Source organism: Poeciliopsis prolifica, unplaced genomic scaffold (genome assembly GCF_027474105.1).
Source record: "Poeciliopsis prolifica strain line A6 unplaced genomic scaffold, Auburn_PproV2 SCAFFOLD091, whole genome shotgun sequence".
Lineage (NCBI taxonomy): Eukaryota > Metazoa > Chordata > Actinopteri > Cyprinodontiformes > Poeciliidae > Poeciliopsis > Poeciliopsis prolifica.
In genome coordinates, this window is record NW_026562466.1 from 890,207 (window position 1) to 918,132 (window position 27,926).

At 42.0% G+C, this 27,926-nt stretch overlaps 2 protein-coding genes across 4 annotated transcripts in view; one reads left to right on the top strand and one right to left on the bottom strand.

Moving 5' to 3' along the window:
* Positions 1–26,024, bottom strand: part of kynu (kynureninase) — a 33,186-nt gene extending 7,162 nt beyond the window's left edge. For 2 of the 3 annotated variants that reach the window (XR_008605019.1, XM_055022805.1), the window contains exon 1: positions 808–981. The gene's annotated coding sequence lies outside the window, so the exon portion shown is untranslated. Of the gene's footprint in view, positions 1–807; positions 982–2,459; positions 2,730–24,260; positions 24,326–25,599; positions 25,688–25,767 lie in introns of those variants that run through there. The other variant, XM_055022806.1, reaches the window with a different exon arrangement.
* On the top strand, positions 4,451–26,782 carry si:ch211-246m6.5 (von Willebrand factor D and EGF domain-containing protein). The gene is given in 34 exon segments (XM_055022804.1): positions 4,451–4,615; positions 4,617–4,785; positions 8,506–8,690; positions 9,476–9,704; positions 10,224–10,289; positions 10,366–10,598; positions 11,870–11,959; positions 12,038–12,179; positions 12,521–12,738; positions 12,986–13,059; positions 13,142–13,415; positions 13,532–13,734; positions 13,825–14,726; positions 14,839–14,975; positions 15,060–15,221; positions 15,303–15,407; positions 16,554–16,668; positions 17,659–17,924; positions 17,994–18,213; positions 18,279–18,416; positions 20,598–21,032; positions 21,285–21,455; positions 22,149–22,510; positions 22,583–23,003; positions 23,412–23,507; positions 23,585–23,680; positions 23,755–23,850; positions 24,806–24,901; positions 24,963–25,058; positions 25,440–25,535; positions 25,618–25,713; positions 26,018–26,113; positions 26,259–26,356; positions 26,534–26,782. Coding segments are annotated over 34 exon segments (6,369 nt in total). The 3' UTR covers positions 26,555–26,782.
* The last annotated feature ends 1,144 nt before the right edge of the window (positions 26,783–27,926 follow it).

A 27,926-nucleotide genomic window follows, 5' to 3' on the forward strand; every position in this document is an offset into this window, starting at 1 on the left:
AGAAATGAACTAAAATCCAGTTTTAATATCATTTATTACTGTTTTGTCAGTCTTGCTATAGCACTCAACTTTCTACAACAGAGGCTAAATATAAAATATACCTAAATTTTATGTTTGGAAATGTTTCTGTATACACTTTAGTGGACTAACAACAAAACACTAATTTAACAAGAGAAAAAAATCCCCAAATTTATATATCATTTTATGTATAAAATATAAGATGATCAATAAGTCATTGAGCTTTTAGGAATAATAAATAGTCATTAAAAATTCTAATAAATTGTAAGGTAAATTACCTTCCTGCTCAAATTAAATGCTTAAACACAATATACACAAAAAAATGAAAAGGAAATTTCTGGCACTTAAGTTTAATCTGATTTCACTTCAGAAAGTTTCAACTGTAAATAACACTTTTCAAATTTAATCACATATTAGACTACAATTATATTACAAAAGTGTGAAGTTTGAATATCAAGCAATTTTCAAGCATTTTTTTAGGGAAGTTTTTCAACTTTTCATATCTGTCCATATTTTATATAATTAGCCTTATGAACACCTTTAAACTACGTAACATCATGAATTAAATATTAAAGATTTCCCTAAACACTCCAATTGTCAGCTCGCAGGTGGTTAGTTAAAGTAGTTACCTTAGCTAACCAACCTTGTCACATATTTTTTATCATATATTCCAACTGCTAAAACGGCTAGCGCTTAGCTAGCTAAGGTAGCCTACTACTTTAGCTTAGCCGTTGGCTAGCTAAGGTTGCCAACTGACACTTTTCCACCGTCACCATTGGCTTGACTCACCAGTTTCCCGAATAAGAGAAACTTTTCAACCTCCGCAGTTCTTTAACGACGAAATAACTGTCCACAATTCATTTTTTACACACTGTCGTATTTTTCTTGTCTTGTTTTTCCGTTCATTTTGACAGCGAGCTGTCTGTCGCTGATCTCGCTCGCGGGGCTGAGACGTTGCGCGCTCTTTACGTAGGTACGCACAAGCCGAAGGTGAAGGGTGCCCCCTACTGGCGCTACCGAGAAACACAACAGTTTTCATTGTAATGTTTTTAGTGACCAAACGCTGTTAATGTGTGGGTTACATTCATTCATACACCTCTATTTCCCCTCGTGATCCCATACTAGGATTTTCCAGTAAATTTTCCTATTATACTAATTACATGCGTCCTGCTCTGACTGTAGCAGCGGACAGTTGAACCAAATGCTTTGGTCCTTTTTTGCTTCCTGTCTTGTTCTGCGTCTGGTCTCGTCTTATTTCTGTTTTTTTCTTGCAGTAGTATTGTATTTGAGTACCAGGGTTGGTTTCAAGTCTTGGTTTGGGTCTTCTTTGCTTCCAATCTTGTCTTGCGTGTTCTCTGGTCCTTGTTTTTTTCTGGTTCTGTCTTGCACTGTCTGGTCTTGGGTGAATTCACGTCTTGTTTTGGGTTTTGTCTTGCTTCAGGTCTCGTCCTTCATTTGGTCTGGTTTTATTTTTCTCCTTCGTGGGCTGCCATCTCATCATGGTGGCGAGGTTCGAGTGTCCCAGAGATCCCTGGAGCCCTTAGAGGCGTCCTGCCACTGGTTGGGTCAGTCTGCTGATGCAATCGGCTCAAAGCTCTCAGACCAAGAGTAGCCCAGAAACAGACTGGAGATAGAAAATGTTCCTGCTTTGAACTACAAAGATAGAAGTCAGGTTTTGCCCAGTGTTTTTTCAGCATGGTCGGGTCAACCAGGTATATTTTCCCCCCACCAGGCTTTGGGTTATTAATTGGGGATTTTTCAGTAATGATGGATGAACCTTGAGTTTTATAGATGAGGGATTGAACTGACTGACGGTTATGAAGTTATGAATCAGTCATGACGTCCCTTCAGCTGCCTGTTGGCTTAAATATTCTATTTCTGAATCATGATGCTTGGTGGTTCTCCCCGACTTTTTGTAATTTGATGTTTTTAACCCAAACCCACAGCAGGCAAGCTGATCAATGATCTTAGTGACCTTACCACCGGGCTCTGCAGGTTTTCAGGAAGTCTTCCTCTATGATTCATCCTGATCCACTGCTTCATTTTGACATGAAACTTTCTCAGCAACCTCCATTAAGGATTTGAGGAATACTGCTGTGATTTAAGTGATATTTGCTTGCGTGTTTTTGAAAAGTGGAGATTTCTGTCCGGTCTTTAAAGGGTTTGATGTGTCCTGTCCTGTTGCGACTTTCTTTAAGCATTTAATTTGATCAGGAATGTCAGATTTGTTGCAACATCATGATTATTTATTATTTCTAATGGTTCAATCAAACACTGTCTTATATATTTAAGTTGGGGTGTGTGTGAGAAAGCATACAATTTTGTCATTTTTTTAAATTTAATCAGTTGTAGAATGTGGAGTACTAGAAGATATTATGAGTGATAAATGAAATTGAAACCGTTTTAAGTCTAAAGCTGGAGCTTAAAGTTTGAAAACTTACCTAGAAAATGGTAGAACATGCCTGAATCCTGCTGCATTCATCTTATTTCGCGTCCATGTTGTGGCTCAGACTGAAGGAACAATGTGGCTGCAAGATGTTTGCAGGCTCCCCAGCAGCTGACATGCCGCTCGCTCTTGTTCCTGCAGTAAAACGAGGATGTGGGACATCTGGTAGCAGTCAGGAGGGAACAACGCCGCGCTCCTTCCCCTCACGGACGTTTCTCTGGACGCTGAAGTCGAACCAGGAGGTAGAAAATCTTCTCTCTGCTGACTTCAGAAGATTCAAGGGAAAAGAGAATAAAATGTAATTAATTTATAATGTCCACTAAGAAGCTTTTCTTTGCAGCAAATGTGTTGCAGAAAAGCAAACTGACGTCACATCATGTCCTATTTAAAACATCTCATAAAGGAATTATGAAAGGAACCAAAGAACCTTGATTTTTGACTTTACACACATTTTTCTCTGAATCATTTATAGTGTTAATTATGCATTTTATTCTGGAAAATGCTGAGTCTGCAGTTTGTTGCTGATAAAACCAGACGCTGAGCTTTATCAATGTGAGAATTTTCAAATTAAAGCTGTAGATGCCCCGACACGTTGCTTTTTAATCACCAATACTTTCATATTTAAGTTATTACGTTCAACTTATAGATAAAATCTGCTTTGCTGATAAAGTGAGGTGTTTCTAGATGTAGCATGTCTTTAAAAATCTGATTTATGAGCTTATTTATATATGTATATAAAACATGCTAATTATACTATTTGAAACAGAAGTACAGGAAGGGTTATTCTGGAACTGTTTCTCATAATGTGAATTATTTCCATGAAAATGAGCAGATTATTCCATTTTCTTGTTGTTTTTAAAGTTTGCAGGTTGTTTCTCACGGATCTGTCAGTGGAACGGCGAGTCCAGCACACCTGCTGCTACACTCAGGTCTTTTATTTAGTGGAAAGGTATGTGTTTTCTCTCCTTTCTGTGGCCTCCAGCACCTGATATTTACCCCGGTCAGGAGGCTAGCCCACCCCCAACCCTCCTGCAGGGACATCGGCTGAGTCACAAACCGCCTCCAATCACATGAGATCCGGTTATTTAAGAGTTTTACTGAATGTAAAACCCAACAAAGGAACAAGAAACTAAACAACACCAAATTCCATTTTATTCTCATGTTTCTGCAAAGTCAAAAGCCATTCGGCAGCCAGGCGTAGCGGACCGATCCGGACTGGATGAGGAACAAACTTTGGCTTTATTAGTTTGACACCAAAAACGTTCATGCAGTTTAGACAGAAAAAAGCCTAATACTTTTAGATAAATATGTACTATTTGAAATTTTGTCTCATTTTTAAAGGACCATTATTTTATTTATTCTTTAGAATTTAAAATAAACATCAAATTTGGCTAAAAATGTGAATGGAAAATGAACCTGCGTTTGGTTAAAAACTAAAAAGAACCCGTTTTTCTTCAAAGTTTACATAAAATAAAGATAAGAACCTTTGTGGAAAGACAAAAGAGCCTCTTAAATCAGAAAACATTTTAAAAGTTAATATTTATCTAAAAAAGTTGACTGGTCAGACTATAAAATCACACTTCAGGCTGTTAAGTTTGCAGACCAAATGTTTTTAAAGTAGATTCGGATACAAATGTCTTAGTAAACGGTACTAGTTGGCCCCCTGCTGTACCTTGTTGTTCTTTTTTATCGGCTCACCAGGTCCATCTCTCTGTTAATTGTTTTGGGATTTAGTTTTTTTTTTTTGATAGGGGGATCGACGGTATTTAACTCTCTTTCTGTCTTTACAGAAAATCAAAAGCAGCGGAACCAAAAGGAAATTTCTAGAGATTTTAAATAACAAGAATATTTGAACCGCAAATATACTATGCATTACTTTGTGTTGCCCTTTCATGTAACCAATTGCATATTGTGTTCATTGTGTTTTAAGGGGTGTGAATATTATGGGAGGTGATTCTAAGCAGCTGGAAACACAGAAAGAGCCTCATGTTTACACGAACTGAACCTGGGAGGAGAACGACTCAGAGACTCTCCAAAGACCCTCCTCCAGCAACAAGCGCTGTCCTGCCTCCTCTTCCTCCTCCTTCACCTCCTAGCCAGTCTCCTGAGAGCCGGACGCAGAGTTCAGTCTCTTATCCTCTAATTAACAGAGCATTTTCTGCCATTTCTGCAATCTCTCCCCCTCTGCTTCCAATGGGCCACAGAGACTGATCCAGCTGTTTGCGCTGCACACATGGATTGTTGCACCTTTGCTGCGGTTCTGGGATGTTTACGCATCGCGCTGCTCTGGGCTCTGCAACTAGGAGCGCAGGCGCAACATGGTAAGTGCAGTAACTGATGTATGCATGCAACCTCACAGATCCGAACCAGAACCTGATAGCACCGAGAACTAGGAGCAGAGTAGCTGCTGTCAAAAGGTTAAAAATCTGGGTCTGCAGAGCGTCTCAGAGCAGATCAAAGCTGATTGTAAGACACTTTAAAGGGCCTCAGGTCATAAAATGAGACACTGAGGGGCAACAACACCAAACATGTGGGGAGCACAGCAGGACGAGCTGGAGTAACAATAACTGTCTATGAAGCTCAGAGACATTTTGGACTCATCACTTCACCAAATGACAATGTAAATGCCTTACTGATAGTCAGTTATTCCAGTTCCAGCTGCTGTGGTTCTCTTCCTCACTGCATTCTGTCAAACCAAACAAATCCTGTGACCAACCTGTTCCCCTCCTCGCCTGTGGGGGCGCTGCACCAACAGCCACGCAAGAAAACAATATTAAAACCTCCGAGTCCAACTTCCTTCATCAAAAGTAAACAAAACTGGAGTGGCATCAGTGGCTGTTTTTGGAAAAAGACTACAAGCCATTTTTCCTGCTAGCACAAGACTAGCACGCTTGTTTTAGTTGTTTTTACCCAGAATGCCATGCGGTGTAGTCCACTTCCTGTTTTTATTGTGGTCTCAGGGCCGCTTGGTGTTCACATCTTCATTTGAATCGTTCCAGAGTTCACTTCAATCGAATCGAGAGTGTTTTAGGAGGACCAGAGTTCATTTTTTAGCTCCAGTCTGCCACCAACACGGTGCTGGACTGATCAACAATATTTGATTAATTTCTTTTTAATCTTCATTCTGTATTTTACCTTGAAGTGTATTATTTTTCCTGCACAACACAGACTAGGACTTTGTTATATAGAATGAAATTGCACATAAAAATAAAGGCATTCACCTTTTTCAAAGCTGCATTGACGCTGCAAATGCAACATATATCTGACTCCTTCTAACAATCTGATTTGTGCCACTTGCAGTCAGAATGCTCGTCACATTTTATTCGACTTTTCATGCGTCATAAATCTGGAGCAAAAGACGCTGAAGCTTTCATTTTTCTTAGCTCTCTTTGTCTTTTTCAAATTTTGTGATCAAACTATAAGGATTTGCTCCCGCTGCTCAACAACTTTAAAAGTTAGTCGGAGGAACAATGCAGTTCTTCAAAATCATAAGTGAGAATCAAGAACCGTTTGAATTTAGCCAAAGACAAATGTTTTGGGTGAATAGATTTCCATTTTCCTGTTCAAATATGTTTTCTTTGAAAAGGATCTGGAAGGTTTATTTGAAAACAGTCGCTTCATTCATGCAATCTGTTCAGCTTTAGTTTAAATCCCAGGAGACTTATGGTCCCATTTACTGGGACAAACTGGTTTAGATTTTGTTATGATTCAACACAAACCACAGCAGATGAAGAAGCTGAAACAGACTGGTGCAGGTATAAAGTAGATAAATATTCACATTTTATGCTTTAATTTCCTTCTTGCATTTTGTGTAAAATCCACTTTTTGAGCTTTCCATCACGTTATTTAATTCTTTCATAATGTTGCCCCTTTAAAATAAAATAAACTCATTTATGGATCAGCTGATCTCCAGATGGTCCAAAAGAGTTTACTGGTTTTTCTCTCCACCTATTCATCAGTTCTATAAACGTACTAATCCAGGGATTTAGCCTCCCGCTGCAGTCTAGTCGACCATCATCCTCCCTGAAGTCAAGGCTGTTTGGATGACCTGTGACCTCTCGCCTGTTCAGAGGAGCTTCCAGACGGGTCGCACGCTCAAACAGGCAACAGTGTAAACAGAAGCATTTGCTTTAAAGAAGTTGTCAACAGGAGGGTCGGCTGTAACTGTTTGAGACGTCCTGAATGTTTGTTCAGAGGAAGCGGAGTAACTCGGTCTGTTTCAGATCGCTGCTTTGACAACAAAAGCACAAAATTTGCAGGTTCGTCTTCACCTTAACGTCATGTGAGTCGCCCCCCGATGGACTGAATGTCGGTTCCTGAGGCAATCCAGGAGAGGAATATTATTCCTGGGACTGACATCACCTGAGGAGGTGAAAAGGTCCTTCCTGTTACTAAAATCAGCAATCCTGTCTCTGTTTTCCTTTAACTACTGAATTCTACAAGGTGAAATGTGAAGTTGTTCATTTGTTCTGCAAATCCTTATATAAATAGAACATGACACATTTTATATTCGCAAAAAGGAAAGGACTATCTCCAGCAAACACTCAGAATATCGTTTATGAAACAACCTAGTGAACCTAAATGCATCTTCAAATTGGGGAATGATTCCTGAAAAGTTTGGGAATGCGTCACTCCTCTCCTAATTGGATCATTTTTCCTCTCATGCTTGTTTTAAATGCACAAGTTGCTTGTAATTTGAAACCATCTCAATTCTGCATGTGGACCAAATGAAGTCCAGATTGGACCGTCTCTTCTGGGTGCCTGAATCGTAATGAAGCATTTCTGCTGAACCCCAGAAATACTAGGGGTTCGTTCCCACAAGCCCTGTTTAATCTGCTTTAACCGACTCCGGTCCGTTTGCCTAGAAAGTCCGGTTCCTTTGGGGAAGTGTGAATGCGTTATCCAACTCTGGTCCGCCTACAAATCTCGGTCTTGGTTCGGTTGAAGTGAACTTTGGTGCAGTTTCAATACATATGTGAACGCCAAGTGGAGCAGAGATTGCTCCAAAACCAGGAAGTGGACTGCAGCGCAGAGCATTCTGGGTAAATACAACCAAAACAAACATGTGAGTCTGGTTGTGGTCTTTTGCTTCCACTGCTAAAATATGAATTTACTCCATTTGTGTTTAAATTTTGGGAAGAAGGGAGTTGTCCTCAGTGTCTTCAGAGGTTTTTATGTCGTTTCCTTCATTTTTACATATTATGAGAAAACAGAGCAGCAGAATCCTGAGAAAGTTGGGCAATAATTACAACAGTTTGTCTATTTTTGTGTTATTTTGACTTTGTCATACCACTATTTTCTCGTAATACTAATCCCTCATAATTATTTAAATATTAGTTCTTGTTTCTATTATGTCGATTTTGTCGTAAAACTTTTTTCTCATAATGACTCGTAAAATCCTAGCCTGACCCTAATACTCTTTCCCAGTGTTCAAGTGAAGATAAATAAGAAACATGAAGTACCTACTGTTATAAAATTCATTTATTTTTTTATTATTGAAGGCTATTATTGAAGGATAACTGCATTTAGCTAAAATCCGCTGATTTAAAAGCCAAAAATGTTTTCTAAACTCATATTTTATTATATAAAACTTGGGATTCCTCTGATATTTGGAGGTAAATATGAAACATTTCTGAAATACTCTGAAGAAATGCATCCGGACACACTGAGTTTCTTCACATGTTGGCTTTGCCCAACTTTCTCAGCAGGATTTAATTTAACTGACATTTCAAGACCAGATGTTCAATCATGTAAGAAAACAAGCCAGGGGAAGTCACAGACGAAAAGAATAAAAGTCTCAATAAAGCCAAAGAGTTTCTAATCCATGTGCTGATTCCCACGGGTTGGTTTTGTTTTGTCTACCATCTGAAGGTCCATTCTGCAGAAAACAGCCGTAGATAAAGTCCTGACCTAATTATGGTCTCAGACTGGAGTCTGCAAGGCTCAAGGAAGGGATTTTAGGTGGAATGATACCGACTCAAAGTACAAAAGCAGACCCAGTCATGAGAACGTTTACAGCATTTCGTCATCCTTCTTCACAGCTCCAGAGTGTTACCCTGCAGGACATCGGATCTTACGCAGCCCCTACCGCAGCACCGACTTCGACTCCACAGAGATCCAGAACACGGCCATCCAGGACCTGATCTGTGATCACTCACTGTTGGCCGGCTGGTACCGATTCTGGATCAACAACAAGCCGGCAGAGATGCCAACCAGCTGCATTGAGGTTGGAGAATAGCAGGCAATGCTGCAGACTCCAACAGTGGGCCTTAAGATGTGTAAACTCATAAGTGTCACATGTTTCTGTTTCTGCACCGTAAGCAGACTGAATTAGATTTTGCTTTTCAAATCATACCTACAGAGGTGGGCACTGCTAACTAAAGAGTTAGCTGTGATAAACCTGAAGATCTAATCATAAACATTACATCATGTATAGTGGAAGCTAATGCTAAAGTGCTACACCAACATCGTATTTAGTATGAGCTAATACTAAAGCATCACACAAAGACAATCTTTAGCAGAACTTAATGCTAAAGTGCTACACTAACACAATATTTAGCATACGCTAATGCTAAAGCGTTTCCACCCAGATGAACAATATGGAGGCAGAAATCTACCAACATGCATTAGGAAGAAAATCAATAACGCATTAGTTTTAATGGTTTATCAAGCTCTAGACTGACATAGTACGAATATTCAGTGAAATAAATGCTTTGTAATGTATCAATATTTTTCAAACTAAACCACTTGACAGTCATTTGTGCTCAATTAAACGATTGTGGGACAAAAGATCGTTTCACCTCAGTCTAATGCAACACTGAAGGACTTCTGCACGAGTCTTGGTCAAAGTCCAACTTCACTGTAGAAGGGGGGGCTGGTTCCATCACCTGAACTTTCTCATGGTGCTTATTAAAATCAGCAGACTGGTTTAATAAGCACCTTCATTCCAGCTGCAGGGAATAACAAGTTCCTCTTGTAGATAATGACTGGTTCTCGATTCTCCACCTGCAGATGAACCGCTGTGGTACCCAGGCTCCAATCTGGCTGTCGCTGAAGGACACTTCTCTGCCACGACCCGGCCAAGTCCGCCAGCTGTCCGCCTGCGCCACATGGCAGTTCTTCCACGGCAGCACCAAAGACTGCTGCCTTTTCCGCATCCCCATCACGGTGAGGAACTGCGGCGACTTCCTGGTCTACTACCTGCAGCCGACGCAGGGCTGCATGGGATACTGCGCTAAAGGTGAACAGCAGGAGATTTCTGTTTTCTTAAGGATGATGCTGGTTGCGCCCTCAAAACTCAGTGTTTACACTCATACATGAAAATGGCTGCAATTATACAATCCTTCATCTTTGAAAAGCATTAGTAGAGCCTCCTGCACAAACATTAAGAATGCAGCAAATGGTTTCTGAATGGTAAGTCGACCTCAAAATACTTGTATTTTCCAGCAGCCATTGTACAGCGGTAAAAACAGCTGGAACTAAGCTTGGGTTGCTAGGCAACGGGCTGGCCTAGGCTGGGGTTGCTAGGCAACATTGCAATGAAATGCGACTTAACATTTGGGATGTTTTTCAAACGACTCAAAAAAATTAGCTTATTGGCAAAAATCCCAATGTGTGTTTTTTCCTAAGAGCTTGGACTTCTTTTAATAGCGGTTGAAACCCAAATGTAAGTTATTAAGTGTACAAAATATGCATTTTGCATAATAGGTCTCCTTTACCGATGGTGATGACAACATATTTGGTTGAACTCTTGTTTCAGTTACTCCAGAATCGGGATTCAGAGTTTGTTTGCCAGGAGAAGTGGAAGTTAACGGACAATGCAAAGGTAGGACTTACGGGAAACTAAAGGAAGGAATTCATATTTCTTCCAAATACCCTCAAATGTGTACATCTGTCTCCAGTTTTGGTTCCGTCTTTGCCTTCCCGGCCGGTGATCACCCCAGAGCCCATCGGACACAGCGTCCACCTCCGGTGCTCCTTCATCCCGCCGCCATGGAGCCAGACGCTGGGCTTCCAGGTGGTTTGGGCCCGACACATCGGCCACAAGATGAAGGCCGAGATCAGGCAGGAATCGACGCTGAAGCCCTTCTCCCTGGTGGAGATGGACGGCGTCCACTTCAGGCTGGGAGAGACGGTAATTCCCACCAGATTGTACTGGGATTACTGGACGCAGGGGAGCACATGTGGAAGGCCTCAGCATGAGACTTATTTCAATATTTTTTGACCAAGCAGGGAATGTCTCTCAGATTGAGTTAGGAGAGAGCAAGTGTAAGGAGGGGAAGTTAAATCAGAAGCAGGTTGGGAAAGCCGTAATCCACATGGGTTTCATTCACAGTGGATTCCAGGGAAGCTCTTTGAAACACAGATGGTGCAGAACACCTCCGTAGTGGACAAACTTCAGATAACATCCAATAAAACCGGATGTGGAATAAAAATGCCTGAAGGAACAGGAAATGAAGACACCTGAAATGTTTACAGCTTCCAGTGAGTGAATCCAGAAGCACTAGGAAGGGAAACACGGATACCAGGAACAGAGTCCAAACCGACAGAGGAGAGGGATTTTATGGCCTTTTCTGGTCGAACAATTTAATCTGCATTTCTAATAAGACTTTAGAAAAAGAACTGCTGAGATCATCAGAACCGTGTCACAGTTAGAGAGAAGAAAAGCTAAATAAAAAAATATAAAACAATAAACAAGAAAGGAGAGAGGAAAAGAAAGAGCAAGACGATTTTTGAAGAAATAAGAACAAAAGAAAATGAGAGGAAAATAAGGAAAGAGTGAAAGAGAGCAGAAGAAAGGAAGTGAAGGAAAGTCATTCAAAAAGTAAGGCAAAACTGAAAAGGGAAAAATAAAATGGAATAAAACAAGAAGATTAGGAAAGAAAAATGCAGAAATGAGAGTAAAAAAAAAGAGAAAATATTTTCACAAGCATAAAAAGGATATAAAAAGTTAATAAAGTAAAAAAATGACTAGGAGAAAGAGAATCAGAAAAGACATTTAAATGATTTCCTTTCAAAAAATTAAAAGCAAGTTAAATTTGTTTGAATATTCTTTTCATCTATTAGGCTGACTGACTTTTCCTTTTCTACCAACTTTATCTGAAGCATTTCAAACAGCGCAGGTCAGATCTGTAGGACAGAACCACTAGCCATGTTTTGGGTCTTTAAAGACTTGTTTCTTGTAAAACTCAACGTGAGCAGAAAGCAGAAAGGACGTCGTTACACATACATCTTCCAGCTGGAGTTGCCTCAGCTTTGACTAGACCTAATGGTCAGTTTCCTGTCTCCAACATTCACTGTCACTACTTTCCAAACATCCAGTTTTCATTTCCTGCAGGAATTTTTCAACACCACGTTATCACCGTTTGTCTTATTTCTCCTACAAATCTTCTGTTTTCTTTGCAGTTCTCATGTAGTGTATCAATTTTCAAAGTTGGCTCCAACAACACCAGATCCTCTGCAAAGGAAAGTGAAAGTTTCTACGCTGGATTAAAGGTAAAACTCAATTTTTCCCACGTTCTTAATGATTAAACCAACTGTTCTCCAGCAGTTTTTCTCTTTACTTTTCCTCAGTTTTCTCCAGACTCTCTTCACATAGCAGAGAACAACATGGAGCATGAAGTGACCGTCCACAGCACAGTCCCCATTCCCTGCTTTAGCTCCAACCTTGGCCACCAGTGTGGCGTCCCTCTGGCTCTGCGTGTCCACAGTCCAGGTCAGGTCTGCTGGAAAACTAAAATGAAGTTGGGGAAAAGAAAGGATGCAAAATCCAAATTCAGGCAGTGAATAACAGTTTCAGCAGAAGGGGTAACTAAATACCCCTACAGTCAAACTTAACATGGTTTTAATTGGATAATCTCTGTTTTAAAGCAGAGATCATGATGAGAATGATAGTAAATAATGAATGTAAACATATAATACTCCCTGGTACTTGTTTTTGTATTATTCTCAACAATCCTGTAAATCATCACAGCTTAGTCTGCTGAGAAGCTGTGATTACGGTTCAGTCGACATCCGTCTGCTAATGCTAACTCAGCTTGGTGTTGACATCCACAGAGAGCCTGAGGCATGAGGTCCCCGATGTGGTGGTGTCGGCCTGCCAGGTGGAAATCCAGCCAGAAGCCTGCAGGGACGGTACCTGTGGCAGCGCAACATTTGTCCTCACCGCTCTGACGGATTTCACACGCGACGGAAATCGACCGAGCCTGGTCTCCGTTTTGCCTGGACCTGGTGCGCCGAGACTCTGGAGGAGCTATACCCCAACATCTCTGAAGGTGAACTCATATTTCTAGGGTCTTCCGATTAAAATCCTACTGAAGCCTTTTCAGTACAGAGTTTCCTTGTTCTTTTAGTGTGTCCTCCCCAGGTACTCTGCTTCTTCATGCAGTCCAAAAATGTACTGGTTAGCCGAACTGTCGCTTCCAAATTTCCAAAACGATCATTGAAGCATTTACAATAAGTTTACTAAAATCAAACCTTGAGGTTTAGACGTGTATCAGCCTTCATCTGCTCTTCCTCCAGGTCATGGTCCAAGACATTCCCACATCTATGTGTTACTCTTTGACTGATCCGCATGTCATCACACTTGATCGCAGGTAATTAATACCTCAAAAGAGATCCTAGAAACAGATCGATTCTATTAAATGTCTGCCCCTGCCTTACATCTGCTCCCTCCAGGCGTTATGAGAACCACCAGACCGGCACCTTTCTTCTGTACCGAAGTCTTGCCAGGAGGTTTGAGGTCCATTCTCGCCAGTGGGACTGTGGCAGCAGACACTACTCGGTTGCCTGCAATTGTGGTGTTGCTGTGCAAGAGGGGAACGACATAGCAATCATTGACATGTGCAATGGCCAGCTTCAAGAAACCCGACCTCAGCTTACTGTAAAGAGCATTGGAGAAGAGGGGAGTCGGGTTAGGATCCTGGAGTCCCATCAGGGAAAGAAGGTCACCGTAGGTATCTGGATGTTTTACCACTGTATTTTTGATTCTTTTGTGCTTGACTGGTGGATATTTTCTTTAGTTGAATCCATATTAACTTTGTGTTGGCTATGACTCTTGTGTCATAGTTGATGTTTCCCTCCGGGGCCTTTGTCAGGGCAGATGTAAGCGACTGGGGGATGAGCTTGTCTGTCCGAGCTCCAAGTGTCGACTTCAGCAACACTCAAGGATTGTGTGGGACCTTTGACCACAACAGCAACAATGACTTCCATGGTTCCAATGGTGACTTTTATGATCCTGATGAATTGGACCGCTTCATTGAGGACTGGAGGTCAGCAATTTAAGCTCACAATCTTTTTTCTTGACTCTGATGTGTCTCTAAAGTTATTTGATATGATGGTTTTCACTTCTTTCGTGTTAGGATAGCTCCTGGTCAGAGTTTATTTGACAATACGCCGCCTCCGATTGTGCAAAAGGCCAGGCGTCCTTTCTGCCAATGCCACAGAGAGTATACCCCATCTCAACAGTATAGCAGAGGGATGGTTCAGAGTCCTTTTTCACACTCTGACTGCTCTGCATTCGAGGATGTGGATTACACATCTGTTTTTCCCTCCATGGATACAACAGCGGAATACATCAAGAGTCCCAAAAGAGAGGAAAGCATCCTGGAAGAGTCTGCTTTGAGTAGTCATGCTCTGGAGGGAAGGCACTTGTGGATTAATGGACAGAGAAATCAACATGGGGATGATTTTGAACTGGATGGTGAGTTGAGAGCAGATCTGCTGCTTTCACCAGAAAGGCCAAAGAGACAGGCTTCCTTTGATTTTCAGCCCATCTTCGCTACCCAGAGCCTCAGCCAAACAGATTTGGAAAGGTTTGCCTACTTTTTTCCTGAAGATCACTTGGCAGAAGCTAGACCAAAGGTTCAACCCCAGTGGCCCACGCCGTCTGGACTGACCTCAGCCAAAGCCCTGGAGGTTTGCCAGATGGCCTTGGTCAACTCCACCGTTGGTGTCATGTGTGGAGGTCTGCTGGGACGCCATCTTGTTGAAGCAGTGGATCTCTGTATGATGGACCTGCAGCTAAAGGATGACCTAGGTTGGGACAAAGCTCTACTGCCATTTCTGGAAAATGAGTGTGAGAAGCAGCTGCTCAACAACCGCACCCAGCGAGCCATGGAGGTTCACACTCCACCAGGTACTTCAGGGGAAGTGGTGATGGCATTGCGCTGCCCGAACTTGTGCAATGGAAATGGAGAGTGTACCGAGTGGGGATGCCAATGTCATCCAAGTTACAGCAACCATGACTGCAGCCTTGCCATCAGTAAGTCTCTGTGGATTGTCTTTGCAAGTTTTCTAGTCCGTGTGAATTATGTCAATGATAAAAAAAACCAGAAAAATGCTGATTTTAGGAAATTTTTCATGTCTTCCAACAGGCCAGCCTATTGAGATAACCGATTTGGAAAACAGTGGACTATGTGACATCCGAAACTTTGACTGTCGCAGTGTTCGAGTGTTTGGCCTCGGCTTCATCGACTCTGCTGACCTGAGCTGCCTCACCACGAGACTAAAGGTGAGCCAAAGCAGTGCGGCATATCGAGCCAACAGCTGTTAACACAGGAGCGTAGTTGCTCATTTTTCTGAACTTCCTCTACAGTTCATGAACAACGGTTGGGTTCCAGAGGAGCAGCAGAGGACAAAGGCAACTTTTCTCAGCTCCAGGGCTTTGGACTGTGCTGTTCCATCACCGAGTAGTGCAGCTATCAGTACAGAGGACTTCATGATGGACGACCAGCCATATGCACGATGGGACATTAAGGCATTACCTTTACCTGCAGCTATTTTTGTTTTCCATCCTTCAAAAAAATCTATTTATATTTGCCCTTTTTTTGGATTCCAGGTGACAAATGATGGACTCCAGTACAGCCAGGCAAAGATGCTGACGATTTATGATGGTGTTTGCCAGGTCTGTGAGGCATCGCACTCAGGACTCTGTAAGTTAAAGGTAACTTGTTTTCCAAAGGGAGCAATGTTTTTCACCTACAGTTCATACCGGGGAGGAGTTGGTGTCCAAAGGTGCATCAGGGTTGTAATATTAGTGGGTCAGTTTGAAGTCTATGTGAAACAATACTATTTATGTGACTTCTGGATTCCAGAGGTCAGTCAGTGATCAGTTCAGGGTCTGGCGCTAATGAAACTGACCTTGGAACTCAAAAAATGTGGTGCATCTGGGCTAACCCATTATTTAACAAGGAGTGTGAGTATTTTCTCCATAAACAGCCCTGTTAGAGTGGAGGACTTTTAATTCGTAATACAATCACTTTAGGGGTGCACTGACTGGAGGGTCACTGGTCTTTAAAAAGTGGATTTTGGTTGATACCAATATACCAGGTGGTTTTGGATTCAAATCCCAACCTGGGTTTGTTTTTTTGCATGTTTGGTTAATTTGTCTCTAAATTGTCCTTGTTTCTGTTTCTGTGATGAACTAGTGATCTGTCCAGGGTGTACCGACAATGGACCAGATCCAAATCACATTCTTTTCTGTCAGTTATTGTGGCAAAATTGAATCTACAAGGGAAAATACGTTCTCAGACAATATGGAGGTTAAAATTGCTCCCAGATGGAAAATCAACTGTAATTCCTCCATTGGGGATTTCCAATTGTTATTCGCATTGAAATCAATTATACACAGAGAAAATGCTACAACTACGTTTAATCTGAGTTTCCAGTTGTCTACAGCAGCATCTTATTTCCAACTTCAGTTACAGTAACTGTGCAAAGACCAAATGAGAAGTTGTTGCTGCTGCTCTGATGTTTGGGAGGATTTTAGAACAAGGAGTTTTATACAAATCAGAAGGTGTAAAGTGGTAGTTTGTTCACACCTTCAAATGCTCTAATAGTCGGCCTGGTTGAAAGCAGAGACAGCTGGCTTGTTTAAATGGGCCGAAGGGGTCTCTGTTACTGGAAACACCGTTTTACTGGATTGCAATGAGTTAAAACACAAACAGCCGCAGACATGCATCAAAAGGATTTGCAGCTGTTTTGAAGAGGCTGGGATTAATTAAACAGCTCATGAAGTGTAAATAGAGTCCATTTCCTACAGCTAATGCAGAATCCCATTAAAACTGTTTCTTGTGTTTTATGGTCCTAGGAGAAGACGTGTAACATAGACGGGATGTGTTTTGCAGCCGGAAGCGTCAATCCCAGCAGCCCCTGCCTCGTGTGTCATCCCAACACCTCCAAATTCACCTGGTCTGTAAACCAAGGTAGAAACATTTCCTTGCAGCTGATGCAAAGTGAGGAAGTAGGAAAAACTGCAATGAAGTGAGTGAATTAGCAGGATTCCTTTTGGCTGCTGCCACTGCAGGAGTCCAGCTGGGATCCTGTTTGTCTCCATTAGCAGATCAAAGGAGTCTCCCCAGCATGTTCTGACCCGTCGTTTAACCACTCCTGGGTGAGGAGTGGGGGTAAATCACATGTTTTATCCACAGAGCAGCACTGAGGGACTATCATCCTGATGTAGTGAGGCTGCCCTGCAGTAAATGTCCAACTGAATCAAGAGTAAAAGCAGTAATTAGCCTCAGAACCAGATCAAAATGGAAAGCAATAGGAATAAAGTTCTTCAACATGACTAATTAAAGTCTCAACAGATTTTAAAGACTTGCACACAAATCAAATACAACTATTGGCCTTTTCACAGAGCTTAGCAATGACATCAACACCAAACTACTTCAGAGTGATTGAGTTCAGTTTCTTGGTTCTGCTGGTACCAAATGTCAATGTTTGACATTCTGTAAAGGATGACCAAGTCTTTCTAAAAGTTTTATGCATATTGACTCTCTTGTATGTCAGTTTTTCCAACTAACATTAAAAACATTGAACGCAGCTGTTAAAAGAAGCTGGTTTGTCAGATTTTTGTTGAAGAAGAGTAAGCCTTCACAAGAAATCCCTCTTAATTGTAATGAATCAATGATCAGTTAGGGAGGTGTACCAAAGACGGGTACAAAGTCACGTAAATAGGACATTCCTAGAACATCTTGCACATGTCGTTGGAATAAATCTTTGCAAGTCTCAACTTGCATGTTTACAATGATTCATGCAGGAAGGGTCTGGTTGTAAAGAGCCTCACTGAGCTCAGGAAGCTTCTGTCGTCAAATCTTTCTAGTTGGAGGACAGTAAATGAGAAGGTGGGGATAACCAGAGGTGTTGCTTTGATAAACAACTGGATAACGGTCAGGTCTCTGTCTGTTTTCCAGAAAACAAGCCTCCATCTTTCCACCGGCCTCAGAGCAGCCTGCGGACATTTGCCGGAGAGAATTTCGTCTTCCAGTTTGCGGCGTCTGACCCAGAGGGCTCTGCGATCCTGTTTCAGCTGGAGGATGGACCGGAGGGGGCTGCGCTGTCTCCTGCTGGCCTCCTCATCTGGAGGGTCCCCTCGGTTCTCCTGAAGGGTGAAGTTCATCAGTCCTTCAGTTTCACGCTCTCTGATGAGTGCAACGCCCAGAGCGCCTTCACGGCACAGGTAAAATTAAAGGAAACAGCTGAACTCATACAATCAATTCTTCGTCAACTCATTTTGTGTGTCACTCAGGTTGATGTGGTGCCATGCGGTTGCCTGAACGGAGGGACCTGCGTGACGGACGTCAGTTTTCCCGCCGGCAGTGGGAAGTACCTTTGTGTTTGTCCTGAGGGTAAGCGGGGCGAACTCTGTGGCGAAGACACGGATCAGTGTTTGTCGTCTCCATGTTCAGCCGGTAGGTGCATCAGCACCGGCAGTGGCTTCAGATGTGAATGTCCTGCTGGACTGAGAGGTAAGAACGGACACCAGACACGATCCAGTGTCTCTGCAGTCACTTCATCATGTTACCTTTCACAGGTTCAACATGCCTGGAGGACATCAATGAGTGTGAGAGGAATCCATGCTTTCCTGGAGTCCAGTGCATCAACAGCATTGGCTCCTTTAGCTGTGGTCCATGCCCCAAAGGCATGCTGGGAAATGGAATGGCTTGTACAGGTAAGAGGATTCCTCAAACAGGGTGGTATGGACCAGACAAGTTGATGGTTTGGATCAGGGACGGTAAAATATTAAACAGCAAAGGCCCAACATGTCAGCATACATGTTGAACATTTGGCCTGGATCGTTGTCTGTTGGTAGGAACTTTTTGTCTTTCTGCAGCAAAAGCTCAAACAATGAAAAATCTCCAACATCCCAAATAGTTGCAAAGCTAAACACAATACCCTTTGGTTCATGTTAGTGGTACAAATACACAACAAAAGCCATTCCAAGGAATTACACAAGACAAATATATAGTCAATCCAATCTATCCTAATCCAATTTAGGATCAATTAAACTGATAAAAAATTCTCTGTACAAAAGCCCATCTGATTCAGCAAATAAAAATTGCTTCCTTTCTTTTGATGAGATGTAAAGTAAACCACTTCAGAGTTTCCTCCATCTTCCTGGAGGATTTCACTTAAAGCTGATTTACCTAAAGTTTTTCCTGACCTGTAACTGACCTGCAGTGTTTCTGCTGATCAGGTTAGCAGCAGAAGAAACTGCTACCTGCCATGTTTTATGTTTTCTGAGTCAGATTTTGAAATAGAATCTGTGCAGAAGGATAAACATCGAACCCTCCCTCTATGCACAACAGCTTATCCAATAAAGCTGTTCAGAGGTTGTGGAACCACATAAAACTATCTCAGTTCACAGATTTCTTGACTAAATTAATTGTATTGGATCATATAGACTGTGATGTTGGTTTACGCTTCTCTTTTCCTGAGTTTATTTCCATTGAGGGAAAAACTTGGAGTCTGTCTTCTGAGAGGAAACTTCATGTTCATAAATGGAGCGCAGAGGAGTCTCCGATGAGCTTGTAGTGAATGGAAAGCAGATGTCTGATTGTATCCAATGCAGATGCTTTGCTCACTTGCTTCCAGCTAAGCTTAGTCTCTCTGTCGTCACATGTACAGCGTTCTCATTTATTCATTTTGCATTTTAAATCTCCAAAAAAATACTGTATTATCAGAACCAAAAATAATATTAAAAAAAACATTTAAGGAAAATGAGAATCCAAACAGATATGAATTTGTGTTAAGTAACAACAACAAATCTCTCAGACAGAACCTGTATGACAGCATGAAGTAGGCTAAAAGATCTCAGAAAGCAACACATCATGACCAGATCTAAAGAAATATAAAATCAGATTGATATCCTCTACCTCAGAAAGCGTTTCTGAGGTAGAGGGACTAAACAGAACCATTATGCACACAGAGAACCTTCCAAAGAGTCCAACCTACCAACAATACTGCAAGAGCTCATCAACGACTCATCCAGGTCGTCACAGAGCAACATCTAAAGCTTTGCAGGCCTCAGTTAAGGTCGGAGTTCATGCTTAAATAATAAGCAAGATGGCTGCATAGCTCCAAGGCCAGCACCAGAACTCTGACCCAAAACACAAAGGCCCAAAGAGATGAAAGCAGAACTTCTAAAATGGTTCGGGTAATGTGTTACCGAGCAAACCGATCATTAGGTTTAGGGGCAATTACTTTTTCCTGAAATAAATGGGATAGTTTGGATATTGTGAATATTGCAGCTTCTGCAGGCCTGCAACTGAAACAATCCTTCACCTCTTATGGTTTTAAGGAGAAACAAAACCACAAAAGGTCAATTATGAGTTGGACACTTTGTTTTCACCTTCTTGCTTCCTTTAGTGCCAAAGATTTGCAACTTTAAGCATCAGATGAGCTTGAATATTCTCCGATATTATGTATGTTTTGACTTTGAACATCAGAACTACCCAGACAAAATTCCCAAGCAACCTTCTTGTAAAAATAGGGTAATAAAAAAGTTTGCTTTCCAGTATATTAACCAATTAGTTTAACATAAAAAACTTTCTGAAAAATGCTGAAAATGCACTCAGTTGGTGCCCAGAATATTTAGCAGCGTTAAGCCAGGATAAATCAGATTTATGACTTTGACTTGATGATTCGTCTAAAACTTGTCGCCATAAATCAAATTCACTAGAGGCTCTAAATGTGTTGACAAGCCGTAAGGAACAATCAATGTTGAGACTTTTAAACTTCTGACCTGTTAAAAACTTTCTTGTGTCTCAAATCATCTCATTGTACCACTACATTCATAAAAAATGTCCTATGAAGTTATCAAGGTGAATTTCTTGTTTTTCCCCTCAAGCAGCAGTCTTTAGGCCGGATGCCATCATCCCAACACCTTTTCCTCTTACAACTGTTTACAAGAGAGCAGATGTTCTGCTGCGAGTCCCAACAAAGATGGACTCCTTCCACAGAGTCTCCACCTCTTTGAAGCCGGAGGTGGACAAAGAGACACCAAGAACTGGGACCAAAGCAGAGTCCACCTCTTTGAGGAATATCCCGGGAATTACCCCCAACTTAAAGGTCAGAACAATGGAAACCAACAAGAGTGTGGCAGCAGATGCTTCCCGAAACGCAGGTGGCCAGGCTAGAAAACCTCAAAGAGGTCCTTCAGTTTCATCCAAGCCCATCAGCAACACCTTTAAGGACAACTCAGAGAGTACAGCCAAGCGAGAGACACTGGACCAGTCAACAGGAAAGAATGAAGTCGGGAATACTTCCAATAAAACATCACAATCAGGTAAATGGAAGAATAAAAACTGTTTACATATCAGGAAGATGTTTAGTGTTTCAAAGTTAACACCATGGAGGAAGAATATATTCTTAAAACACCAAAGAGCAAGAAAATGGTGTAGCAACAGGTACCTAATGAAGCGGCTAACGAGTGTAAGTGATCAAGCATTGAATTCAGCACCATATAATTCAGATGTTATCTCTAAATGTGGCTGAGGGACCTGAGCAGGTGATAAGGCAGTCTTTCTCCTGACCGCAGGTCCGGTCCGGTCTCCAGCTGTCCCCGTCTCAGCAACATGTGCCAGCAGGCCGTGCTTCCCTGGGGTCCAGTGCATCAACCGCAGGCCTCCACACGTCGGCTACGTCTGCGGTCGCTGCCCCCCCGGACTTCACGGCAACGGTCGCATCTGCATGAAGACCCCCAAGGAAGGTTCGCCATGCAGTTACCGCAAGTTCTCAAACCAATCACTACATTTGGGGAATGTTTAATAATAAATTTACCCCTTTGACGGTTCTGTGCATGTTTTAAATTATTTTGTAAACTGAATCCAGTCAGACATTATATGCTGCTTTTGAGGACTTTTGCATTGTCTGATTTCCCCAATGTTTTCGGTTTTCTTTCATTCAAAAAATGTCATTTATTGCAGCACATAAATCAGTGAGTGGTTAGAGTCTGCCTTAATGTACTAACCACCCGGCCACAAAGTTTCAACAACAGATTGCTTAATGCTGTTGCTCTTAAGGGAGACCGGGGAAGTCTGAGCAGACAGTTTGATTCCAGCTTTAATCCCTTTACTGTGGATCTTGTTTATCTGGAAAGTCTCAAAGCAACTTTGGGTGTTTCTGCAGATGCCTCAAACCTCTAACAAGGCATAAATCGCTTGAATGGCTTTGTTTTCATTGTATTCATGGCAGCACTGATTAAGTACAAGCTCTGCTTTGGAAACATTCTCAGTTTTATGGCAGAATGGATAAAAGGCCTGATCCCTCAATGGGTTGATAAAAATATTTTGACAATTATGAACACAGCAAGTCTGATTGTGTTTCTGGTACTTGAACTTTAAAAGCACAAGAAGAAATTCAAGGAGAATATTTGCTGATTTGACCTCCTGTCTTCCCTCAGCATCCAATGTCCTCCCTCAGCAGCAGATGTTTGGTAAATCCAGCCGATATTTGCATGTAAGTAAAGCCAAACCTTCCCAACTTCACCTCCACCTGCCAAGCTTCCCATCCAGGCAATCTATCAGGCGTCCACTTTTATCAATGGCCACACAAGACAATCCACCACGTCAGGACTTATCATCACAGAGAGGCGGTGGAACCGGGAGAAGGGAAGCAGTCTCCTCGTCCTCCAGAGACACTCCAAGGACATCGTCCAAGGCTTTATTCAATCCCCACTCCTCTCATGAGATTGCCGTCTCCAGATCTGTCACCAGGACATTCACCAGGTCAAGAACTGCAACCTTTAGAGCGTCGGGTCCCAAGGTGAGTTAAAATGTTTTCTAAAAGACAAGGTGATATGAGTCTGAGTATTAAACTCCATAACATCTTCCTTAGATAACCCAGAAGTCTGAGCGATCCACAGCCCTTAAAGTGACGCCACCACAGGGAGTTCAGCCACAGCTCCAGTCCTGGACGCCTCCAAAGCCTGCGCTCCCTCTCACCGCCGCCCTCACAGCTCTGTCCTACGCTCTGTCCGAATCGGAGTTCTCTGCAGATGGAGACGAATTTGATCCCCTACCTGAGAGTCCACAAGCACCCCCAGCACCAACTCCTACACCTCTTGTCCAGGCAGTCTCAGGCTTCACACCACAGAAACCTCCATCCAATCATCTCAAAGTAACAGCCAACAGTCATGTGACAGCCTGCCCCAGTAAACCTTGCTCTCCTGGGGTCCAGTGTGAGCCGGCGGTGGGTGGGGGTTTCCGCTGTGGGAGTTGTCCTGCAGGATACATCGGAGATGGACACACATGTCGGGGTAAGGCGAAACCCAAGAGAGCATCTGTTCTTTTTTAGATGTGGTTGCCGTTCATCAAAGTGTGTAAGGTTATGGGCTAACAAGGTTCAATTTACATCCTATTGGAATAAATGGCTGGCCTAAAGGTCTAACCCAAGAGATTGACTTCATGTCAAAATGCAAAAATGCAAAAAAAGGCAAGTTACACATCAGGATGTAGCCAAACTTTGACTACACCATCATAAAATACACAACTGCACCCAAAATTCTTACCCAGAATCTGTCTGGGTGTCCACTAACTAAATTCATTTCATTTGTATAAATAATTGCATCTGATGTTTGAAGTCTGACCCAATCCCCAATTTCCAAATCCAACATGGCCGACTTGTGTATAAACCTTCTCAGTGGCGCCCCCTGTTGGTTTTTAAGCTGTATGCAGGCACACATGTGGCAGAAACATGGAGTGTGCTGCACCCAACACATGCCGCTGCAAACCAGGCTACACAGGATCAAACTGCCAGACAGGTAAACTGTGGAAGAACTATTTGATTTTTGCTCAGATCTAAACTGTGTTTTAACATTTTTAAAATGTTTTTCATCAGCGATTTGTGACCCAGAGTGTGTGAACGGCGGGGTTTGCGTTGCTCCAGGTGTGTGTCAGTGTCCCGGAGGTTTCCATGGAGAGATTTGTGAAGAAGGTGAACATAAAGCTGCTGTAACAGTCAGAAACCTGAACGTTTATTAGAAATGTTAGAGCTTCCTGTCTTCGCAGCTCTGTGCAGGTTTCCATGTGAAAATGGAGGCAGCTGTGTGGGACTGCAGACTTGTTCCTGTCCGTATGGGTTTGTTGGTCCCCGATGTGAAACCAGTGAGTCCAAAATATTCATAAAGTTTCTACAAAGAGTTTTATTAGTGGTTTTGTAACTATTCAGATTTAATAGTTACCAAACCCAGAAGTCCAGTTTGTTTATTGGAGTTTAGATCAAGTCTTTGTTACTCTTCAGAATTGATCTCTACCTCAAAATGTTCAGATTTTGTTTTATTTCATTTATAATAAATGTCTCCTCTGAATTCTTTAAATGGGAGAATCACAGTTTTACCATTTAGGTTCTCGTATAAAACTATGTTAAGTTCATACAAAACAAAACTGGATTAAAAAAACACATTTTCACGATTTCACGAAAACAGACTAAATGATTTAGAGTTAACATGTTGGCATTTCATTTGCACAGATTGCAAAACAAACAATAGTCTCAGAGAATGAGAAAGTATTCTTACCTCAGTGAAGACTTTCTGAAGGCTGCCGACATTTTCTAATCCGGTATTCAGCTCTCCTGGATAATCTGGATAAATGTGGAAGAAATAAAGAAATAAGAATGTGAAAAATATTTATATTTATAGACACAACTCTCTGTCCTATTGTCTAATCCTTGATTAAGAGAAAAATAAACTTGTTATGCCATCTGCTTTTCTGTCATCACATCCTCGCCTTCATATCAGTCATTTTATATTTGACAGCTCAGCTGAATGAGAGTCATGTGAAACTTAAAGAGCTTATCGAGCGTTTATATGTCAAAACAGAAACATAAAGTGCATTTTGCACCTCAAACTGGACTCTGTTTCCCGTTCTGGTGTGGCCCTGCCATCTTTATTTCTGTACTGACTCCACAGAGGCGCCCTCTGGTGGATGGAGGCGAAACTACAACACTAAAAGACGTTATTAATTGATCAGAACTAATTTTGATCTAACAAGCCATTATTTGCTTCCTCTAATCCAAAACTCAGACCTGAATCTGGTCTGATGTTCTTAATGTTTACTGCAGTGGTCTGCAGCCGTCACTGCCACAACGGAGGCCAGTGTGTGTCCCCAGACGAGTGTAGGTGTCTTCCAGAGTGGACCGGACCGTCCTGTGAGACAGGTGAGTCCCTGATGTCTTGGGGTGGGAACCAGCCAGCAGGTAACCTGTCTGTTTCCTCCAGCTCTCTGTTCGGCCGTCTGTCTGAATGGAGGAGTGTGTTCTCGACCCAACGCCTGCGAGTGTCCTCGCGGTTTCTATGGAGCGCAGTGTCAGAACGGTAAATATAAACCTAAACGCAACTTCATACGAAACAGGATTAGGACCAGGAAAAAATTAATTAAAAATTAAAAGAGTTTAATCCCAAAACTTTTGTTTCACATTATAATTCTGTTATTTGGTTATTTATCTGTCAAAATCCAAATAAACAACAAAATATTCTTAGGTATGTCAGTTATGTTCAAGTAAAATTAATAAAATCAGAAATATAAGATTTAATCACATTTCTGAGGTTACAGTCTGAATTCTGAGAAAAAAGTTTTAAGAATTCAGATTTCTGAGATTAAATTCAGCATTCTTCTTTTCAGTGGCCCTGATCCTGTTCTGCACCATCAGCTCGATGTTTTTTAGTTTAATATTAATCTATAATTATCTCCCTCAGCTGTCTGCAGTCCGAACTGTAAAAACGGCGGCGTGTGCAGGAGGAACAACCTCTGCTCCTGCCTGCAGGGATTCTCCGGGGAACGCTGCGAGAAAAGTCCGTCTTTTCTCTCAAATGTCTCTTTAAATGATCTGAAAACATGATTTCCACATTCAGTTACCTGTCTGCTGTCCGCCAGGTGTGTGTGACCCCGTGTGCATGAACGGCGGCAGGTGCGTCGGCCCAGATGTGTGCGACTGTCCGTCCGGCTGGCGAGGGAAGAGATGCGACAAACGTAAGAAAACGCAGCAGGAACTCTGGAAATACGACTAAAATCAGATTAAATTACCCGTTACTCCCCTTCTTCAGCATCAGACGGTGATGATGTCATGGCTTTGTGAGCTTCTGATAGGATAGTTAAGAGTTTGAATTGAATGTTTGAAAATGTGCTCTAGTGGGTGTCCAAACTGTGGTGCGGGGGCCATTTGTGGCCACTGGGATGAATTTATTGGGCCTCTTGTTTGAAATTTAATAATAAAGCTACATCTGGTACTCATATGAGCGTTTGATGATGGGCTGATGATGCGTTCTCCTGTCAGCCAGCTGCCTGCAGACGTGTCTGAACGGAGGGGAGTGTGTCGGTCCGAACACCTGCCTCTGTCCGCCGGGCTGGCAGGGACTTCTCTGTCAGATCCGTGAGTACGACCTGCTGCCGCTGCTGCCGCTGCTGCCGCTGCTGCAGCTGCTGCTGCTGCTGCTGCAGCCGCCGCCGCTGCCGCTGCTGCATGTGGGGGACGTTTCTCCGGTTCTGACCGAGTCTCAACCTATTTTCACCCTCAGCTCGCTGTGAGACGCCATGTTTGTTTGGCAGCCGCTGCGTTCGGCCGAACGTCTGCGCCTGCAGGGCCGGGTTCGCCGGGGCTCGGTGTTCACAGAGGGTAAGGAGCACTGCATGCTGGGAAACCCTTTAAAAAAGAAACAAACATTTAAATTAATCAGTGAAACTGATTAAAGTGAAAAATAAATACAGCCTTGAATGATTTTCAACTTGTCCTAAATGTCAGATTATTTTTGCATTCATAGATTTCACCTGGAATCATGTTTTTGTGTTTCAGCTCCTCGTCGCTCGCGGCTGAAGATCATTGGATTATTGACCCAAAACCTCTGACTACTGTAGAAACTCCTCATGTTCAGGTTCCTCGCCTATAATCTGACTTTCTCTGTCTGTATTTATTTATTTGGATGTTTTATATTGTCACATATCCTCGATGTATATATCTTAATCACTTTGTAATCTGCTGCTTCCCATCAAATCTTTGTTGACTGGATGTTTTGTAGGAGAATAAAAAATGTTTTATAGGCTTTCTGATGGGATCCGTCTATTTCCTGGAGCTTGAACTTTCAAATGATATGCTTAAAAAATAGTCTGTAATTCAAGGAGTAAATTCTTCTGACTAACTCATGGACTCTTTCCAGTTTTCTGAGATACTTGGTAAAAAATCGTAATGTCAGGAAATGAAGTCATAAAACCACAAGAATATTAAATATTAAAGTTGTGCAAGAAGTCAAACAAGAATAAAATTGTAATAAAACAAACACAAAAAAACATATGACTAAGTGTTGAAATAACATGAGAATGAAGTCATAATATTACCAGAATCAAGTAGCAATTTTAATGAGAATTTCTATGCAAAAAAGAAAATTAAAGTATCCTGAGAATCATTTGTTTCGGTTTTACAGATAATCAGGATTCATTTCTTAAACATATCATATTCAAATTATCAAATTTTGAGAACAAAATCAAAATATTAGTTTTCATCTGGTAATATTATGTTTTATTCTGCTAGTCTGACCTCAATACCTTGTCATCAAAAAGCTTTATTTAGAAATATGAGGAAGTTTTTGAGATTTTGAGATAAGATTATCACTGGGAATTTACCGCCCTCTAGTGGCGACAATAGAAAAAGACAAAAACATGACACGATGTAATAAATTATCACTAAAATCACAAAAAACAGGAATAACACTTCACTGCAAAGCAATATCATCATTTGTTTCAGTCAAGATAAATCAATATTTGCTGGAAATCGACAGCTTGAGTGTCAGTGGGAGCAGCAGCAGCAGCCCACATGAGGCAGATATTTATATCTGTCCCCAAAGATGGCACTGGAGCGGACGGCGGAGGGCACCGCCAGGTCCGGCCCGGTCCCACCTGGGCTGCTCACTCAGCAGGAGCTCAGAGCAGGCGGCCAAAGTTCGCCTGCAGCCCCTTGGATCCCGACAAACAAACACAAACACGCTGAGCGGGAGGATCCATGCAGACTGGGGCTCATGAAGGATGCACTGATCAAACAGCTGGACCACAAAAAGGTTCTGTTTATCACAAAACAAGACGTCTGCGTGCACAGCAGCAACTGTGAAGCATGGTGGTGGAAGCATCATGCTGAGGGTTTGGTAATTAAATGGATTTCTGAGGAAAAACCCACAAATGTTGAACTGTAACCTGTA